Source organism: Limulus polyphemus, unplaced genomic scaffold (genome assembly GCF_000517525.1).
Source record: "Limulus polyphemus unplaced genomic scaffold, Limulus_polyphemus-2.1.2 Scaffold5184, whole genome shotgun sequence".
NCBI classification, from domain to species: Eukaryota; Metazoa; Arthropoda; class Merostomata; order Xiphosura; family Limulidae; genus Limulus; species Limulus polyphemus.
The window spans coordinates 29,717-52,094 of NW_013670794.1; the positions used below are offsets into that span (position 1 = coordinate 29,717).

General features: G+C 31.7%; 1 protein-coding gene across 3 annotated transcripts in view; it reads left to right on the forward strand.

Annotated features, from left to right (window-relative positions):
- Nucleotides 1-20,655, forward strand: part of LOC106472238 (growth factor receptor-bound protein 14-like) — a 48,133-nt gene extending 27,478 nt beyond the window's left edge. For 2 of the 3 annotated variants that reach the window (XM_022400836.1, XM_022400837.1), the window contains exons 7-13: nucleotides 6,526-6,633; nucleotides 11,096-11,197; nucleotides 12,196-12,297; nucleotides 13,020-13,133; nucleotides 16,643-16,788; nucleotides 17,246-17,339; nucleotides 19,413-20,654. In XM_022400836.1, coding sequence (XP_022256544.1) covers nucleotides 6,526-6,633; nucleotides 11,096-11,197; nucleotides 12,196-12,297; nucleotides 13,020-13,133; nucleotides 16,643-16,788; nucleotides 17,246-17,339; nucleotides 19,413-19,559 — 813 coding nt within the window. In that variant the 3' untranslated portion in view covers nucleotides 19,560-20,654. Of the gene's footprint in view, nucleotides 1-6,525; nucleotides 6,634-11,095; nucleotides 11,198-12,195; nucleotides 12,298-13,019; nucleotides 13,134-16,642; nucleotides 16,789-17,245; nucleotides 17,340-19,412 lie in introns of all 3 variants that reach the window. The other variant, XM_022400838.1, reaches the window with a different exon arrangement.
- The last annotated feature ends 1,723 nt before the right edge of the window (nucleotides 20,656-22,378 follow it).

Below are 22,378 nucleotides of genomic sequence, written 5' to 3' on the forward strand. Positions count from 1 at the left end.
AAAAGATTGTGTACATTGAAAGTTGTATTCCATAATTATATGTTTTTGTTAGATATACAAGACTGTTTAACTTAATAGTTATTATTTAGTTTATTTAGTGATTAAATATTTATAACAAGTGTGTTAAAGTTAATCATTTTGAAGGTGATAGTTATGACAAGTTTCATTACATAACTCTGTAGGAGTTGTATGTTGTGTATGCAGTTTAATTGTTGTAGCATTTTTAATGTCACATTACTCAAATCTTCGGTATTTTTCTCATTGTCTTAAGTGCGTATTGTTACATCATAGCTTCTCCTATTTTGTAGAAAATTCCAGGGCTCAGTTGGGCAAGGTATATATATATATATAGGTGACCAAGTGAGCACAAGTGAAGTGAAGTTCAGTCAGAAAAAAATTAGTTATTGAAAGAAAATGTGAAGTTAGCTGGAATGTGAACAATTAGCCATAATGGGGGAATTCTATAGTGTGTTTCGCAGCTGCATTGTAACAGCAGAGATAGGAGAATAACAAAGGGTATTCTAAAGTAATTGAACCCATCTGTGTGGACTTTGACAAAAAGGAGACAATTATTTAAAGTTTGAGATACAACTGTGGTTACTAATGGGGTAATGTAAGTGAATTTATCGCAGGTCGTACAGTAAGAAACAGAGTAAAGAAAAATAATTTGTCTTGTTAATTGAATTCTGAAGTAATTGAATCAGTCTTTGTGGACTTTTGACAAGAAAGAGAATTATTTAGAGTTTTAGATACAACTGTGATATCCTATATTGTAAAGAATTTTTGTAAATACCTTTGACTTGTTTTGAATATATTATTTTAAAACATGGATTATGTGCTGTTCGTTTATTGTTCAAATTTATCACCAACAAGTCACAAATACCTAATATATTAGAATCCCAGCCCACATATATAAAACCCTGACAGTTTAAATTCATATAAATTCATTGAAGAATTATTTTCATTCTGTAAATCATATTTTTTTAAATATTTGTATGAAATTTTGGACATGACTCGCAGACTCAGGGCCCCAGTTTGAGTAATACTTAAGTAGACAACACTGAAATAGAGTGGATATTAAAGGATGGAATCATACACCTTTCAGTGAATGCTTGGTCATCTCAATAGATAATGGCAGTGAAAGAAAGGTATACTAAAATTCTGTATTGATTTTAAGTGGGTGAATACTATAACTCGTGTTCATGCCTTACCACTACCACTAATGGGCAAATGTCTATATATGTTGGATGGGGTGTGTTGGTTCAATATCTTAGATCTAACAGTTGAATACTGGCAAGTTGAACTAGATAATCAAAGTAGCCCAAGACTGCTTTAAGCACTCAAGATGGCTTGAATGAATTTTGTGTCATTCCATTTGACTGCGTTATGCACCAACTACTTTCAAGAGGTTAATGGAGCTTACACTTAAATGTTTGATTATACATTCAAGTCTATGGCTGAGAACCTGAAAATGGTATTTCAGAAGATAAAAAAGGCAGGTTTGAAACTGAAACCTTAAAAATATGTATAAAGGTAGAATCTCTCAGCCATATTGTGGGTAGAGAAGGAATATTCATGGTTCCTGTTCAAATAGCAGTTGTGTGAGATTGGTTTCAATCTGTGACCAAACTAGAAATATGACATTTCCTTGCTTTCACATTGTATTACTGACAGTTTGTGATAATCTGTTCTAAGATTTCCTCACCTGTGTTGGCTCTTACTGAAGGTGAAATGCATTTCAGATTGAATAAGGAGAGCCAGCAAGCATTCCAGTTTCTGGTAGAAGCCCCAGTGTTGGCATATTCATAACTGCAGGATTGGGAGTTTGTGTTGGACACCAACATCAGTGATAGTGGAATCAGAGCAGTGTTGTCACAGTTGCAGGACAGAGTAGAATAAGTGATCATGTATGCTAGTTATACACACACATAGTATTGGAATGCTGATACTGCACGATGAAGAAAGAACTTTGGCAGTTGTTATATTTGTGAAACATTTCTTATATTACATGTATCGTAGAAAAGCTCACTGTTCAAATGGACCATGCATCACTGAAAGAAAAACAACAACTAACCATGGCAGGAATTTTGTTTAAAGGAAGAGAAAACAACGTAATAGTTGCCTGCTCTTCCCAACAGGGGTGCTCGGGAACGTTTGTTTCCCTGAAACCCTGTGCATGAGAAAAATTAGCTACAGTGACTACAATCACGTTTAGAAACGTTGACAGGAAGTTTTTGAGAGAAAGCTTTGAAGAAGTCAGAGAAGGCATGATGAAAATCTTCTTTTCCAGTGGTTGTTGGTGGTGTGTAAAGATGTTGTGGCTGTTGATGATGAGTAGAGGTGAAGAGTCCAGACAAGACAGAGAGATCCAAACACGCATTCCAAGTATTAAGTTTAAATCATATTGTCTATTAATAAGACAGTGGAATTATTCTGATATTAATTTTGAAGTTTTTGAATTTAGGAATTAATTCCATTTTTAAATAAACTTTATTGAATCTGATTTTATAGTAAAAAATTGGGTTGGAAGCCCTTTTTAGTAGGGGCAGGGACTATACAGTCCAATTCCTGTCATTTTTGAAAAATCAAGTCCATCTGAAGAAGGCTATTCTAGAATATTATATATTCTGGCTGTAGTTTCTTTTATCCATGCTAGCTGTTAATCTGTGCATCATTGAAATGGCTGATGAACTTTAAAAACCCAGAAGGGATGATAGCACACTGGATAACAGTGTTGTATGTGTATCATATAATCATACATTATTGCCCAGGCCCACAACATGGAAAGGCCAGTGGTATATCTCGCAGAATGATGAGTCCTTATCTGTTTATTGAATATCAGGATCCTGGACCCATGTGGGAGTTAAGACCATTTCTTCTATAACTACAGATTATACAATAGGAGGTTCCAATATGGGGTGGAGGCCACAATTAATACTTCTGAAGCTCCAGGAAAAGCAATTGCAGGACCCATACTTAGTATGGGTGACATTTGCCCTGTAGCAAGATGAAATGCATCTGACTGAGATTAAGGAATACAGCACAAGTAGTTAAAAGTGCAAGAAGGTGTGCTGTATCATTGTTGCAAATCACCAAGGAATGGCTCACCATCTGTTTTACAGTTAGTGGTCCAAAGGGCTTTGAGCACAAACTTGTGCTGATATTTGATGGTAATTGTTGTGGCCACATTTGAATTAAGACATTCAACGATGGTGTGAATGCTGGATGTTGTGGTTAGCATTGTGAACTATGGATCTGAGAGTTCATGGTTCATGCCTCATTACTGTAAAACCAAGATCTTCATTTGGGGCCAAGGGTGCATTCAGTGGTATACATATCTACAATGCCATAGCTACGGGGACCCGAGAATCATAGGGGCTGTAAAGTTATGCCATTAACCCTATCATGACCAGCAAGCACCCTTGAAGTTTTGAGTGCAAATCTACATATCAAATTTTAAAACTTTATTAAAAATAATAACTCTCTGTTTCAACAATTTTTAACTAAAAAATATTTTACAATTGATATTTTATAATACGTTCTATGTATTTTGTAAATAGAGGTTAAAAAAATGTTGAAATGTTCCTTCGTACTTATATCTGAGGAACCCTGACAATAAACAATATAAACTATAAAATTCTGCCTACTCCAAATTATTGGTTTATATTTGCTAAGAAACTATTATCCCTTTATGATATAATTTTTCTTGTCTTGTTTCTTATATGAGTTGTAAAATAAGGGAATAGGAGCTATATTAGAATTTTGCTATGGGGTTTGTGACATGCCATTAAAGCCACTGGGGGCATTATAAGAGTGATGGTTAAATTCCCCTATTCAGTTAGAGTAGCAAAGAGTTGATAGTGGGTGTTGTTGACTAACTGTTTTCCCTCTATATTTATTAGTTCAAAATTAGAGACGTTGAGAGCAGATATTTCTTGTGCAGCTTTGTGCGGACTTCTGAAACAAACAAACTTTGTCTAGGTATATACATCTCTATAACAAACAGATTGCAACTGACTTAGAGGAAAAGCTGGTTAAGATTAGCATTAACAAAATTCAAAGGAAACAAACAATTTAAGCTATTAAAATGAGGCCAAAAGTTATTTAATTTGAATTTATATTAATAATTAAAGGTGATATTTGTTACTTAGGTAGAAAATCAAAAGTTGTAATAATATTGGTCTACCTTGTTTTTAGAAAAGAGGGGTGCTACATTTTATTCAACACAGAATACCTATATAAACTATTTTTGTACAGCCAATGTTTCCCAAACAGTCTAGTAATTAAGGTGATATAATCATGTATCATTAAATGTATTAAATACTAATAAAGAGGTTTAATCCTTAATGAGTATATATGCTGGTAACATTATTTATTTGTAAAGTTGAATATATGTTAGAATGTATTCTACACTCTACTTGTTTTACAAATCTGTTTATTTTAAAATAAAATTAATCAATGTTTTTTTTTTCATAAAATGTATAATTACCCCTTTTTATGAGTACCTGTGAGGCCCATCAATGATTCAGCAGTAAGTTTAAGGGCTTATGATGCTAAAAGTTGGGGTTTCAATACTTGTGGTGGGCAGAATACGGATAATCTACTGTGTAGCTTTTTGCTTAACAATAAACAAGCACAAAATTACTTGTGAGGGAAAAATGTAATAATTGTTCATGCAGCTACATTATTAATTTCATTAGCATAAAAGATTTTCAAAGATATTCAGTTGTTTTGTTCAGCTTATTATACAAATTAATTATTTGAGACTACAGAAACTAAAGTAAATTACTTGGTTTTAGAAATGTTACATGAATTTCTTAAGGAAGAATGTTTTAATGTTCTAAAAACATTCATACAAGCTGATGGCATGAAAACCAAGTTCTTTGTTGGTGTAAGTTTCTTAATTGGGCAAACATTTTCTCTATGTAGAATTTAGATAATTTTTTTAATAATATAAAACATCAGTTTACTTTAGTGTGTGGTTGTCAAATTTCTTAAAAGCAATTGGTTACTTTCACTGAACATGGGTAGGACAGAGTAGTAATTCCCATTTGATAATCATGTCATTATTAGAAGATGTATTCCATCAAACACTTAATTCTGTTTCATGTCAAGATTACAGGGTTGAACATACTTTTTTCTCCTAAGAATAGGATAAATTTGTGGTAATTTTGCTACATATATTTTCCTTAGAGCGATATTTAGGGTCTGCTTAACAGGAGGTTCCCTGAATATCATGTTACTATGTTGTAGAGAATTAATTTTTACTTTAAGAACTCTTTCTGAGTTTGCCAATAAGAAGGATTCTGCACACAAAATGCAAAAAATAACTATCTTTAATCACAGAAACACAATCAGAGTACAAACACAATATAATAAAACCAAACAAGGGCAAGCTTGCAGTGGATTTGTGGAACTGGTAAGAGAGAATGTAAAAAGAAACCTTTACTGGTTCTCCCTCATCAGTTCAGAAAATGGAAGTTAAAATCCAAATAAAAATGACCCCGACAATGATAAACTAAGCAAATTTGAAGCAAATCTCAAGTAGAACAAGCTATCGAAAAAAAAAATTTAAGTCTTACAATCTAAAGTTAAGCAAAATTTCCACAAAATCTCTGCCTAACAAGGGAGAGCCTGTTTTTGAATACCAAAATATAATAGCATTCAACTTGTACATGAGACCTGGAACTATTCACGTTTGAGTTAGGGGGGAACTCCAGGTCAATACATGATTTGCCAACAGGAGAGACAGCTATTCTAGGACAATGCAAATAAAGTCACAGCTGTCTTTCTGCAAGAGAACATGTTCAGTGACATTAATGGATCCTAGTCCCATGTGCAGCCAAAACAAGGAGAGGTGAAGTTGTTTATACAAGTGATTTTCTACATCTAAACTGAACTGAAAAAAAAAAAAAACTTTGAAAAAAAATTACATATTAACTAAGGTGGTACCATCTTATGCCACAAATTCAACAAACTTCACTGAACTAAAGCTGTTAATTATAATTTTCTTTGACAGTGTTGAAAGAATAACATTGCATCACTTGTATTTTTAGTGCTAATAAAAAAAAAAAGTCCATAGAGACTACATTTGGTAACCTTTTTCTGAAATCACCAGTTGTAGTTTTATGTGGTAAGCCAATGTATTTTGCTTGTATTCAAACCTGATATCGGTTTTCTAATATTTGGAAGTTTAAGTAACCTATTCATAAAAATGTGAAGAATATTGAACTATTACATAATGTTAACTGTCACTCATGTGCTTCTTATTTATTTGATTTGCACTTAATTTGTAAGGTGGCACTTTTTATACAGGAAAAGCTAGATGAACTGTCAAAAGTGATCTATAGGAAGTATAACAGTTTTTTAGTTATTATTTTCTATGCATAATTTTTATTTGCCATCATTATATATATTTATTTTTTGATTGATTCTGTTTCTATATTTTGGTATTTGGCATGTTTAGTTCCAGTCTACTATATCTTTTTTTGTCATTTAACCATCTTGAACTATTCTACTTTCTAGAAGCCACAACAGTTACATCCATTTGTAGATCTTCAGAATTTTGATATTTATATGCCAATAGATGGAGTATGCTGCAAAGCCCCAACTGCTTTTTATTTCTGCATAAAGGTATATGGAGTTGTTTGTTTAATATATTATTCATTCAAAATATTTAAGTTTGAAATGTAGTAGTACATAAGTACGAATAGTAAAAAGTATAATGGTATTGTTTTTGTACTATAGGAAATTCAGTATCAGTTCAATTTATTAGCTTTAAGGCTTTTCATTCTATTTTTTCACACTAGTGTTAATTCCTTTCTTGATCTCCATTCTTATGGATTATAAAGTTGCTGATTGGTTTTGAGTTTTAGTCTCATGTGGACAAATTGTTTCCTAAGATTTATAATTTAAATTCAGAAAGCTGGTGAAACATTAAAAAAAATTAGTCTAAAATTTGGGATACAAATGACTTAAACTGCAGAATTTTTTCACATTCCTTTGAATTTGTCTTTTGGGAGACATAAGATAGATCTAAAATGTTATTTTAACATACCTCTGATTGTAAATCTGGAATGAACAAATTAAGCGGAATGAGGAAAAAAAACATTTGTAGTTTATGTGATTTGTATCACAAATTTTAGGCCTATTGTTTCCTAATATTATAATGACTGATCATGCTGAAGTTCTCCTGCAGATACAAATTTTAATGTGCTATTCAGTTTGCCATTGCTAACATACAAGCCATTTATTACAACCTTTAATAAACCTATTCATTGGTAGCTCACTCTAAAAAATTTTGCATTTCAAAATGGAGCTAATGAATAAGAGCTTTTACCTTTACTGGTTATTTGCACCCATCATTCGGTAAGGCTTAGCTTTTTTATTTTTTACAAATACTAACTATGTATAAATAGAAATCTTTTTATTTTTCATAATCACTTCTGTCTTAATAGTTAATACTTATGCAAATTACTTCAAAGACTCATTTATCATTCTGAACTGTGTGACCTGGCAATACATTCAAGCATGAAACTTATATATACTTATTACATTCTTTATCTTTTAAACTTTCCTTTCTTGTTCATGTTAAATCTTTTCAAATTTCTGGTCTTTTAACTGCTGAAAAGAAAAAAAAACATCTTGATTTAGAAGATATTCACTTAAAACATGCAATCTCCACATCTTGCACACCTCTTCATTTAGTCCATATTCCTGATATTAAAAATGGCAGGCATGGGTGTCAGCAGAAATTTTTCCAGGGAGAGGCAAAGTTTTCTGGGGAGGGAAGTAGTGTGAAATTGTGAATTGAATAAAAAATTCATATACATATGCAGAATGAATAAAGAAAGAATTATGTTCCCCATTTTCTGGGGTGGGTGGGTGGGGGAATATATTGGCCAAGGAACATGAGAAGGTGCACAAAAACGGGCAAGATGGGAGAGTAAAGAAGTTAAAGAAGACTGACAGTAAGCAGCTTCCACTTGAGACTCCAAGAGGAAAGGAACACTAAAAAGACCCCATGGCAAATTAGTAAGATACATAGAGAGAATTGAGGAAAGTGAAAGACAGAGAAAAGGATGTCACATCTGAATTGATCTCAACTACTCAGAAAACATTTGAGGAGCACACCAGTGATGAGACCCTGTCCTAAGTAGGGAAGAATACTAACTGAAGATACACCAGAAAAACTATCTGGATCCCAATGAAGGGCTTCAGGTAGGAAATAAGAAGAAAACAGACAGCAAAGGGATAGAGCAAGTGGAAAGCAAAGATGGGAGAAGTGAGCCATAGTATGGGATACTGGAGACAGAGTGTCAACTCTAAAGCAGGAAGAAGGGATTCTAGGGATTGAAGATCCAAGAAGGTGGAAGAGAAGTGACCATAAAAGCCATGTTCAAGGAATCATAGAAACAAAGAGGATGAAGCAGAAAAAAGTGGGAACAGTGCTGAGACAAGAAGATTGAGCATGGATACTAAAGTCAGGTGAAGAGGAAAGATCATTTCAGAAATTAACATTTTCCTTACCTGAAAATACATTTCCAATAGATACTTACCTCTCTGTACACCTTCTCACCATTTCTCCCCACTATTGGTGCACATTATTCTTGCCTTGTCTAAAAATGAGTTTTGAATGCAAGTGCTTACTGAGACATACTGCACATGGCGGATGTGTCACCCTCCTATTGGTGGAGGACTGTGGCTGCATGATTATTACATCATCTGCTAGCACAATTCATGTTGAAACAGGTGATTTAAGTGGGAGATAATTCAAGGTTAAAGGCATGTGAAAAATCTCAAGGGTAGATGCATGAGTAATAGCTACTGTATGAAGAGAGGTAAGTATCAATTGGAAATACATTTGCAGGTGAAGAAAATGTTAACATTTCAGTGAATTTCTTATTTTTCAAAGTAAAAACAAAACAAAAACATAAAGAATTTAATAATGAGCGATCTAGTCAAAATGTTTAAATCTGAAGTTAAAAGAATAAGTCATGATGTATTCATATGCTTTGGAAAATATAATTATGAATGGTTTCAGAAAAAATAAATCTTAAAAAAAGACTTTTTATTTCTTCATCAATATGTTAATTCATTTGTAATGACGTTTGAAGTAAAATTGATGCAAAGAAAAAAATAATTTTATTAAAAACATTTTTTTTTTGTATAGCTATTGCCATTGAATATAAATTAGTAGGTACACAGGTTTGCACCATTGCATTTTCAAACTGTACTTGTGATCAATGTAATTGTAGGTATATATATGTAAATAAATAATAAATATTTCTATGTAAGTCATATTAATTTCTTGCTTATAAAAACTCTCATACAGATATTATAGATGTATTAAAATCTTCCTGAACATGTTCTGCATTTATTAAACCTTATAACATATGAATGCACCTGGAGAAAATTTTGACATTTGATAGAGATTAGGTCAATGCATTTATGACATGCTTTGAAATTATGCAATTATGAAATGATGTGATAAATCTCCTATGCTTGTAATTTCTTCACTTCCACAATTATAGGAAATTGCTCAATAAAACAACAGTCTTACAAAATACCAAATACTTATTAAATATATCTACTTGGATACACAATGTCTTTTGTGTGTATTTAAATGTTGTTCTTGCAATATACATTTACTGGAATATACAGTATTGACAACGAATTTCGCTTATCATATATATTAATTTAGATAAACAGCATTACTTGTACGAATTTACAAAGCACTGTGCTTGTGAAGTGTCACTTACATTGTATAAGATACTGTTTCTCTCATTCAAATGCCACATAAAATTATTCTCAAAATGTCCTTGTTTTCATATGCACTTTTAGGGATAAATAGTGTTTTCAGTTTGTTTTCATTTATTGTATTATAATATTCCCATTTTTATTCACAAAGTAAACAATATATGATAAGCCTATATACTTACAATATACAAGGTATACCTTGTCACTTCATTTGGTTATTTTCTTGGTGTTCTACATTAATTTACCATTAAGTTGCAATGACATTACAGAATATATCAACAATATTTAGATACATTCTGTATGATATTTATCCTTCTAAAGATTTCAAAGAACTAAATTCTTTCTAGGAGAACGTTTTCTTCTCCTTTTCTAGGAGTTGGAACAAGTGCCTTTTTAGGGTTTTCTCTTTACTTTACTGTCACCACAGAAAAAAATGAAATGTGACTAATCATAAAATGTCATCTAGTTCCAGTCATTCATCATCATCACCTATGTTTTCTCACAAAACATAAATTGAAGCTGTATATTCCTATATGCATCTGAGATAAGCTGTTTATAGACTGGTTGTCAGTTGCCATCTGAAAGTTTTTGTAATGTCTTTTGCATACATTATAATTGGGGGTAATAAACTTCTGACCACTTTTGAAAGAATCAATCATTTGCAATAAAGCATGGTATCTGTTAATGTTTATTAACCTATCAAATTTTCTTTTACCCTAGTCAATCATCATTAGTTGACAACCATATTTTCTTAGTACCCTTTGGTTTTCAGTTTTTAGACTCTAATAACTTAATTGTTAATGAACAACCATTATCAAGTCCTTTTAAAAGTTAGGGAGATCTTGATCCATTGTATGACAGGGTAGCTCAAGTAATCATCCGACTCACTGCTTTATCAGCAGCATATTTTCCTTATGTTTTAAGAAGATTATTGTAAAAAATTGATGTCCAAATTCATCTCAAGGTCGCTCAATGTACGCAAATGGAAAGATCTGCAAAATTGCATATATGTATAGGTGGGTGGGGGTTCCTAATAAGGTTCTTAGTCAGTGTAGTTGCTTAGTAAATTAACTCACCAATTGCTCTATGACAATAATTTTGCATGTATCTTATAGTTGCTTCCTGAAAGATCATTTGATGTTGGATATGAAATGAAAGTAAATAAATAAAATTGCAGGGTGTGCAGTTTCAACATTTTCATTATTTTTTGTGTAAAGGTCTAAATGTGATAATAGTAACAAGTAAGTTAGATATAGAGAGTTTTCCTCAACTTTAGATTTGTATATGAACTTAAAAACCATTAGAATATTTTAGCAAATCTTCTATTTACTTTTAGCCAAAACAAAGAGTAGTAAGAACAAAAAGTGACTTGAAATGGTTTTGCTGTGACAACCAACATCAGCGATATTGTTGGATAGTTGCTTTAAGAGTGGCAAAGGTAATTGTACAGGTTCATTTTCAGTCTACACTAGTCCAAGATTTTAAGAATTATTATTTATTAAGGAGTGTAATGCAGTTTTTGATGAAAGAATTATAAATAAAATTTGTCACTTTCATTAATTAAAATCACTTGATAACTACAAAATTGTTTTATCCTAATTGTTGCACACAAATATATAATAGTTATGTGCCCCCAGTGGCACAGTGGTATGTCTGTGGACTAACAATGCTAGAAGCCGGGTTTTGATACCCATGGTTGGCAGAGCACAGAGAGCCCATTGTGTAGTCTTGTGCTTAAATTTTAAAAAATAAATAAAAAATAGTTATGTACATGGGAAGCTCATGGAAACAAGTTAACTTCTCAAATTTATTTTTGCTAGTATAATTCATGGCTAATTTTTCATGGTAACAATCCAATTAACAATTAATAAGTCCACTTTTATCAAATGTTAACTTGTAGCTAAAGACTAGTGTATAAGACAGTGTAAAATTTATTAGAAACCATATATTGCAGCAAATAACTGTTTTTACTTAAGACAAATACAAATACAAATATTAAGTGAGTGTGAAATGATTGATAAAATTCTGAAGGATTGATGAAGAATTTATGTATCAAATTTCATAGAGCAGTAACACTTAGTATTAAAAATTATCATTTATAAAAATTATGTCACACAGAAAAAAAGGACAATGATGACATTAAAAGTGAAATTATTTGCTAAGTAAATACTGCTTTAACAAATAAGTTAGACTTTCTTTTCAATAATAGATTACACGTTGAAGACTTGTACATACACAAGTTTAATAAAACAGTTTATTAGAATATATTGAGTATGCATATTCTAAAACAATGGTTCGTAAGAGTAAGTTCAGAGCTAGTTATCATTGGTTGATAAATAATTTATAAAACTTACAAATATGGCCTGAGATAATTTTAATGATTAAGAATGTAACTGTGGTTGTAGAATGTCTGCTACTGTTTTGCCATTAACACAGTATGGTAAGAAGCTGCAAGAAAACTACAGAGAACTCAGGACAAGGTATGGTGACAGCACTTTCAGTAACAACATAGAGACAAATGAAGGCATATTGTTATCGGTGAGTGATGTAACAGTACATTATTCTATTATAGACTTTTGGTAACTGTACTTTAGGTTCTAATATGATTGTTATATTGGATATATATATATATATACATATATGTATATAGTGAGTATTGTTCTAATAAAATGTTTCTTTTACACTACAACATAAAATAAACACTACATTTTTAATAACTGATATATGAAACCGTTGGTACTTGGTGAAACTCCATAATTACAGAATTGAGGAAAAGCAGGAAAATTGTACATCATTTATTCATTACCATAGTTTCACCTGATGATGCTTTACTGGCAAAAACGTAGTCATGAATAAATGATGTATTTGTGAAACATAAAATTGTCTTGTTTTTCCTCAAATCTGTAACTACATTTTCAACTAATTTCTAGTATAGCTCTTACAACTGTGGGCCCAAAACATTTATTAATTTTGTAAAAGTTTCACTAGGGGTATAATGTTAAGAGTTGTAAATACACAGAATTTTAATGAAATAGGGAAATAAAACTTAAAATATTTTATGTTGATATTACTTGTAGCTCAAAACTACTGAATAATAAACTTTCTGACAAACTATTTGTTCTCTCTCTTTTTTCTTTAGTGCCAGTGACACTTAACTTTGTTGTTTCTGTTGCAATATTTTTAACTTGGAGGCCACAGCCGAAAAATTTATATTGGTGACACATATATTAATTTTAAATAAAATGTGTACTGTTTCATAGTATTCTACGTCAGTGAAAACCGTGGCCAAGGACTTAACTAGAAAGTTTGATAGACTTGTAGACAGTCCTGAAGAAGCTAAAGCCATTGCAACAGCTAAAACTCATGAGTGGAAGGTGAGGGCTCATAATTATGTTAATTATTACAGATAGTTGTATTTATATATATGTGTATATGTGTTTTTTATGTGATCCATGTGTTTAGCCCTTCTCAAAATCTGATGACATTTTACAAAATTAGTAGTTTCAAATTCAATTTCAACTTTAGTAGGATACTAGACAACCCATGACTCGTTGGATCACCCACTATTCAAAGGTTATGAAGAATTCAAGCTAATTTCAATCTTGCACCGAAATGAAGGTTTATTTTGAGAAAATTTAATTAAATATTTCAATCCATTCATGTTATTCATAATTCAAGAAAATATATCTGATTGTTGATCGGGAGTAAAAGTAAAGACCATTTCATTTTTCAAAAAGTGAAGTCAGAGTTTTCAGGTAATGTGATGAATTAGTTAATTATGTTGTAGTCTTTCCTCTTAAACCTTCTACAAATAAGAAACAGTAACACTTTATTTTTTTCTTCGAATTACCTACCATATTGTTGAGAAATTCTTCAAAATCTTGTTTTTGTCATCTTACACCTTTTAATGAAGATGGGAACATTGACAAGGAAATAGATCTGAACGAAGAAGTTTTGTAAAGAGCGTGAATGGTACTGTGAATGATTTTTTAACTGAGAAAGTAAGCAAACAAACAATCTAAGAGTTTTAGTAGTATACTAGACCATCGTGACACGTTGGGTCAACCACTATTCAGAGGTTATGAAGAATTCAAGCTAATTTCAATATTGCACTGAAATGAAGGTTTATTTGAGATAATTTAATTAAATATTTCAATCCATTTGTGTTATTCAAGAAAATATATTTGATTGTTGATCGGGAGTAAAAGGAAAGACCATTTCATTTTTCAAATAAGTGAAGTAAGAAGTTTTGTAAAGAGCGCGAACGGTAGTGTGAATGATTTTTTGACTGAGAAAATAAGCAAACAAACAATCTCAGAGTTATAGTAGTATATAGATAGATTCCTCATGATCTTGTGTTTGTCATCTTAGGCCTTTTAATGAAGATGGGAACATTGACAGGGAAATAATATAATAGCCAATGCTTGGCGAGAGGATTTCGTTTATAAAATTTTGTTGTTGTTCTCGACTTGATTTTTATTTTATTATTTTGTTTCCATAGTTACTATTTGCAAGTAGTCAATGATATTGTAGGTCCATTTTATTGTTGTTCTTTGTATGTGCCATTGTAACACATTTTCATCTCATCATTTAATTTCCATTGTGCGTATATTGTTGTATAAAAGATATTTTAAAGTGATTCATCAGGTGAAAAACGAATAGATAGATAGATAAACCGATATGTGGCGCCATCTAGCGTACCTAAATTCATCTAGAAATTTTCTTAAAAGTGACCCTCAGTAACCTGTGGCCCGATTTTAACGAAACTTGTTTTATCCTGTTTCTATTCTCATTTCATTACAAATATTGTGCACCGTTTTTGCTGTATTCAATTACAGACAAGCAAACAAACAATCTGAGTTTTAGTTGTATATAGATGGAATAAATTGAGATACACAGATTGAGAAAAAAAATTCAAATTTAGGTAGATCAAAACCAAAATGATTTACATATTATTCTCCACATAATCCACTAAACATGCATTTTAATATTATCTTTTACTCTAAATTCTTCACATTATCTTTTCTTTGTTACATCTTGTGGGTATTCTTCATTATTTTGTCTTTTACATGTTTCATTATATTATCTTCTACAAGCACTATGTACATTTGCTTTTTTCTTTCATTATTATATCCATCAGAAAAAGGCATACATAAGTAATTATTACTATTGATACCAGCTTCCTTTCATTACTGCATGTATTCTCGTGGCTCAAAGGCAAGTGTGAAGGCTTATAATACTAAACACCCAGGATTTCATGTTGTGGGCATGATGGTGGGTAAAACACGGCCTAGCTAACAAATGAATGAATATTTGCTGTAAAATACTTATCAATGCTATAAGTGTAGCTATCAGTTTGACCACCAATTTTGATATCATTTCTTTAAATCGCACACTCAGACCTTTTTTGGTCACACCTTTTTTCACACCTAAGGTGTTTTTGATTAGATATCATGACTTTTTGTCAATACACATCAACAAACCACAGCAAGTAAGAAAGTGACACTCGATAGTAACCCACATTAGCTTTAGGATTGCAACCCTATTATTTGGAACAAATCTTACTTTATAGAACCAACCAGATTCTTTAAAATATATATAGTGATAGTTTTCCTCTCTAAAACAGTGTTAATAGCTTCCTTTATAGTAACATCATGGAATTTAGGTTAACAGTTTATTGTCATCACCCCCATGCAATTGGTACAGCTGTATCAAGTATCATTATTTATGCTAATTGCTTAAGTTAATATCACGTGACACTAAAAGTTCTTTAATTAGGGTAATTTCATAAAATTTAGCAAACCTGTGCTTAAAAGTTGGCAATGAATAATAACCGTCTCCCCATACAATTCTTTTGAAAACTTGAGCAAGAAACTGCTAATGTAGTTTGCTTGGCCTAATCAATACTTATGTATTTGCACGTCCTTTCACCTTATAGTTTTGCTGCTCTAAATCAGCCATCTATAACCCAAATGACAAAAAACCAAAACAGTCCACTTTTAGTTGAAGCTGTAGTAAATATGTCAGATTGATAGCTCACATGATTTTTTGCATAGGTGTGTAAAAAAATTATCATCAAATTTGAGCAGGTTTTGTTGAATAACTGTGCACTTATGGCTTACACTTACACCAAATGAGACTCCTAATTAAATGTTGAAAAGATCTATCAGTGTACCAAATTAAAAAAAAAAATCCATAAAAGTTAAGTATGTTTTACTATCAAATAAAACTTCCGCACTTTTAGTATGAGAGAAAAGAAAAAAAGGAAGAAACTCAATCAAAATTGGAGATGTTATATCTGAGGTATTTCTTAATGGATTGCCTTTAAATTTGGTATGTGAAGAGTCCAACAGAGCATATCCACTGAAACTATATGATAGTTTGGATAACCACAGTCAGAGATACAGAAGGTGGAAAATTGCTAAATTATCACTCCTGTTAATAACACACAGTGTGTCCTGCAGCAGGTTTTTTTAGCCGCACAACACACTACCGTGTGTCTTGATGTTTATGCAGACTTTGTCACTTCTCCCTTCTGTTATCATATATATCAGTGTTTACAAATACTTTGCTTTTATTATTATCAACATTACAATCTAGATGCGATTCTTAAAATGAAATTGTGCAGTAGTTTGAAATATGTTTAATTTGGTATTCAAATTATTCTCTTATGCTGTCTCAGTATCTTTTACATGTACTTTTTTGATTTGTAAGAGAATATTTGTCTATAGCTGAAGATTCAGTGGCTAGCAGTTATAGAGGTATTGAGACTGGCAAAGGCCAAAAATGAAACAAAATCTAGTTTATCACTACTTGTTTTGTTTTTCTTATATGGAACTGACTTTTATAAACATCAATGAGGGAGAAGTAAATTTTGTTACAGAGGAGATTACCTGTTCTTCATGGTATTCAGTCCTATCATCAGGGAAGCCACAAGTTTGGTATCCACATAGTACAACCTTGGTTCTATAGTGACATGTCAAGAGAAGATACAGCACAATTGCTGTCTAAGTATGGAACAGTGGATGGGTGAGAGATTTTTATTTGACAATTAGCAAAGTGCATACAGGTTAAGTATAAAACGTGTATAAATCACCCAGTGCAAGTTTCATGAAAAAATGGAATTTCAATCTTTTTTTGTTTTTTTTTCTACCATAAAGTATTGTAGATAAGGCTGTGCGAGTTCTTCTTGGTTTTCTGGTGTGTATAATTATACTTTTTTACTTAAAACAAAAATGATTTTTTGTTTAAGAACTAAAAAATGATAATGTATGATTATCATATTTTAATATTTACAAAAAATCAACTTAAAACTGAGTAGTAGTTTAAATCAAACTTAAATCAGAATTATATGCATATCTTGTTTTATATTTCATATTTCTAAAAAAACTGATTTATGATAGCTAGGCCATCACTATATATATGGCACTATTTAGTTTTATGAGAGAAATCACACCCCTTTTATTAAAAATATTTTCTTAATTAGGGTGTTCCTGGTAAGAGACAGCAGGAGAAATCCTAACACATTTGTTCTATCGTACATGTATAACCAAAAGGTTTACCACACACAGATTGTGCCTGTAAGTATCAATAAATTAACTTCAGCATAAGTTTGTCTTTTGTGTCTAAATGTACATGCAATGTATATGATTTTGTTATTTTGATTGTTAAGAAGCAGAAGTAAAAGATATTAAATATTTCTGAAAGTAATTATACTGTGATTTGGTAATATATTATTTTACATTTTATATTAATCATAGCACTCCTCAAAAAACAAAGTATAAAATTAAAATCTTTTTTTAGTATACACATTATATTTGAATACTAGCAGAGACCCGCAAAACATTAGCATCCAAATTAGTATCTTTATTGCAACAGAACTTCTTTAAATACAGGATTTCTAGAGTAATACAAAATAATTCTAATCACAGACACTGAAATCTAAAAGTCCACTTGTTTTAGTCCTAACATTAGTTAAGCTTTTATTAAGTATGGCTTATATTTGATAAAGATATAAATTAACACTGTAACTTGTGTATGTTTTTTGCTTTAGTTCAGTTAGAGCTAAACCTTAATGCACTTATTACTATCAATAAATAATCTTCTAATATTATTCTATGACCCAACATTAGACCTTTTTAAAAACTTTGGTAACCTTTTAATATGTTCTATAAAATGTCTACAAAAGTATATTTACATCCTTTCTGGTATAACTCGATGATTTAACAAAGATATGTTTTCAAATTGTGAAAAAGGTGCAATATTTTGTACATTTTAGTCCAAATATATCTTTAATTTTCAATCAATCGTAGACAATCTAATTGACAGGAAGCCAAACTACTTAAGTTACATAATTGCATGGCCAAGAGACAGACAGACAGATACATACAGATTATCATTTAAAAAACAATAATTATTGTATGAAATATTTAGCACAACCCTCAGGAGCCAAGGGGTGTCTTTACACAACAATTTGTTGAATATTAAAAGTAAGTTCCATCTAAACTCCCGAAGAGGGTGGTTTTTGACATATCTTTTTGAGACAACTTCAAGACAATTTTTCGTTTGTTAATTGATAAATTTTTAAGTGAAATACAGCATTTTCAAGTCTCCATACTAGCTAGTACTAAGGTCTACCTGTTGGGAGTAAATTCACTATATATCAATAAAGCCACATTCTCAGCACCATTAATTAAGCAATAGCGAACCTTTTATGCTTCTGCTATCACCTTTTTATGTTTAGCTTTCAATTGAGATATGAACAATTTCACCTGTGATTCGGTAGGGAAGGTCGAAGCATCACGATAGTCAGCAGTAGGATGAGCAGACAGGAACACTTTGAAAGCAGTTACAGGCATAATATTGTACTTGGCTCGCTGCACAATATCTACCAAGGTGGTTCTAAACGGTTCCTGAATACCTCTGTGTGTCATTTGGAGACTTCCATGCTTCTTGTGTTTGGCCTTTAAGCTTGTGATGTGCTGTTGGATTACAGTCACTTTACCACTTCAAATCACTTTTTGCAGCCCCAATACTAAAAGAGTGCAGGAAATGCCGTTTTTTTTACCTAATAGAAATGTCCAAAAAATTTCACTTCAAATTAAGAAAAATCAGATTGGATAGGTTTCTTACTTTTCAAAAAAAATGTCCCCCATTGGCTCATGAGGAGCCTGTGAAAATAGCGCAAAGTGAAATTTTCAAAGTCAAAATGTTTGAACAATATCCTCTGTGTATTGTCCTTTGTTATTACACTAATAAACCATCTATATGTTAATTTTCATGTTTATTTAATGTTGCAGTAGTATGTATAGCAATGTTATTATAGTACAGTACCTATTAGTAGGGTCCATTATTTTACTTCCATAAGATATATCTTAGTCATCATTTTGGTTATTTTTAAATGCTATAATTTGTAGTGGTGAAGATAATTAGGAACTGATAATTAATTTCTAGCTACAAAAATTTATACTTATTCTTACTCAATTAAAAGTAATTTAAGTAAATTATTATTATTATGCAAATTATATGTGGAAAAGCATACTATATTGTGGCCATGCCATACATGAATGTTTAGAATTCCAGCACAATCACCTTAAAGTAAAAGCTAATAAAGGTTATTGTTGTTTTTTCTTTCTTTCTCTCTATCTCTTCAGGTTGAGGATGAAACACAGGTTTGTTTTTCTCTGGATGGTGGAAGAACCAAATTTTATGACTTGTTGCAGTTAATTGAGTTTTATCAGCTGAACTTAGGTTGTTTACCTACCAAACTTACCCACTTCCTGGTACATCATCCTAAATAATGAGATCTTATACCTAACTACCAACACACCAAATGAATGATGTTTATCTTTTTATTTTACTTAAAGTATAAACTTTCAGTGTTTCAATATGTGTGTAAAATCTTAATTAAATCATTCCTGATTTAATGGTAAGGTTTTATTCTGTTATTAGTTTTTAAACTGAAAACTAGATGATGCTTTAGATCAGGTTGAAGCCTACAGAAATATAAAACAAGGAATGTTTAACAGGAAGAATTGATGTGAAATATCAGTAAGTATATCTTCACTCCAGAGTAATTGGTGTCTACGTGTGGAAACTGATTTATATAACATATAGTCAGATTAGAGAAATGTTTCAGGTGTTACCTGAAGAATATGGTGATAAACAAACATTGTTATATACTTTGTTTTAAGATATTTTGGCAAAAAAAATACATTGAAGAAAAGTTGATGATATAGAAAGGAATTCTGACCATTATCAAATAATAAATGTACTGAAAGATAATAGTAGAACACAGAAGTATATTAGAGATACAAGACAAACAGTCATATGATCGGTAAGCATTGGCCTTAAGTGGGAAATATAAAGCACAATAACAAATTTCATATTATTAATTGATTCCTTCAGATCAGACAGTTTTGTTCTTTGAATTTTGTTGAAGAGTGTTAGACTTTGCTATATCTGCACTGGTGGTAAGTGCAGGTAACTTACAATATGCAGATCACAGATTTGAATATCATCATTGAACTTGCTCACCCTTTCAGCCATTGGGGCATATAATGTGATGGTCAATCCCACTTTTTGTTGGTAAAGAGTAATCCTAAAGTTGGTAGTGGGTGGTGTTAACTAGCTGCTTTTCCTTTAGTCTATTTCTTCCAAATTAGGGACAGCTAGTGCAGACAAACCTTGAGTAGTCTTGCACAAAATTCAAACTAACAAACAAATTTTGCTATATAACTTATTTTGCCAGTTAACTTTGCTTGGTCTTTAGATTTGTAAAAGCATTCATGTCGCTTAAGGTTTTTTACTTTCTTTAGCACTTCTACAGAGTATATTATATTAAAACGAATTTGAATATGCAAATGAGCAAGTCATGTGACACCCACAGCTGATATAAAGTTTGCAGTAGGATGGGATGTATCAGAATTATATTTTGACATTGCTTGGCATTTTGTAGGTAGTGTACATAAAGATATGTTCATATTGGGGATGTAAAATTTCCAGGATGGGGATATTCCTTATCCTTAATGGCATTGAAAAAACAAAGGAAATATGAATCAACTCTGGGCACCAGGAACATCCAGAAAGAGCCCTAAAACAAGTCATAAGCCAGATTTGGTAAACAAGGCGTGGCACCTTGTAACAGGTGAAAACCCACGAACACAAAGTTCAGTGGCAAGGGCCATCCATATGATCCACTTAACAGTATACAACATAATCAAGAAGGATCTCTGTCTGGAAGGGCAATACATATATCAGGCCTGTACACAGAATGTTTGAAAGGAGAGTTTCTAAATTGTGAGATCAAAAGACAACACATATTGAGTGAAGCACAATCAGCATGCAAGTCATGCTAATGCTACAGGGGTCTGGGGACATGCACTTATTTCATGACAAAAGATGCTAATGCTTCATCAGAAGAATGTAGATTATGTAGAAAACGTTAAATACCATAAGCAGCTGAGCTATAACTATATAAGGATAATTTTTACATCACAAAAATAGGGGGTTTGGCTGAACCCACTCAAAACCCCCCTGCATACTTGTATGCATATACACAAGTTGCTTCCAGATCAGTGCATGGATTTTTGTGTGATTGGACTGTTGAAAAGGGTGCTGGGAAACTGTTGTTCTTGTACACTTGATGGATTATGGAAAAAATTTAGGGAAGGAGGGTGTTTTGTATTGACAGCCTTAAGATGGAACCTTTTGAAATGGAAACTACACTGCAGGGCTATTCTCAAGATGTGTGGTCGTTAAACCATGCCTGGACATCATAACTTGAACTCTAATGAAGTGATGAGGCTTCAAAACCATTTCAATATAATGTACTCAATCTCTCTGCATGATCCATTGTTTCTTCTACTTTCTGTTGTGGTTGAATTTCAGCCTTTTTCTTTCATCATCCAAATAGGCTAAGTACCTCTAACAGGTGACAGTGTGAATTTTTTGCTCGTGCATACATTTATAATCTCATCTACTAGCTTAACATTATCATACAAAAATCTGTGTGCTTCATATATTTGTTCATTTGGACATTAACTTCAAATACACAGTCAAGAGAAATCTGTTTATGAAACACCTGGAGCAGACTTCATAAATTCCCAGATATAGTTATAATGTTGTTTGTCAGATAGGTATATGTGCAGAAATGTATACTGTCTAATTTCAGCCTATTTTGGCTGAAACTTACTAAAATCATCATATGCAGATTCATCTAATGTTCTATTTGTTATTAGGCCAACAATTACTTGCTTCAGTTTCCTGACATTGTTCTCTATTTTTGTACATTAATCTAGGATCTAGACATGTGAAATTTTGACACAGAGTACAGTTTACAAGAGTTTTGTTTAAAAGCTTGGTAACCAACAGAATAAGGAATTCCTTACACTTCATATGGTAATCTAGTAGATTAAGTTTACTTACTTTCTTCATCACATTTGCTTCTTTCAGTTCCTTATCTCCTGAAAATTCAACACGTAACTTTTTTTGCTTGCAAATAATTTTCAGTAGTACTTAATATAAAGACATATATAGTTCTGACTATGAATTGTTCTGTGCAAGTTTGTCTGCTTTTACAAATTTATTGTTGTTGAAATATTATACACTATTCTTAGTC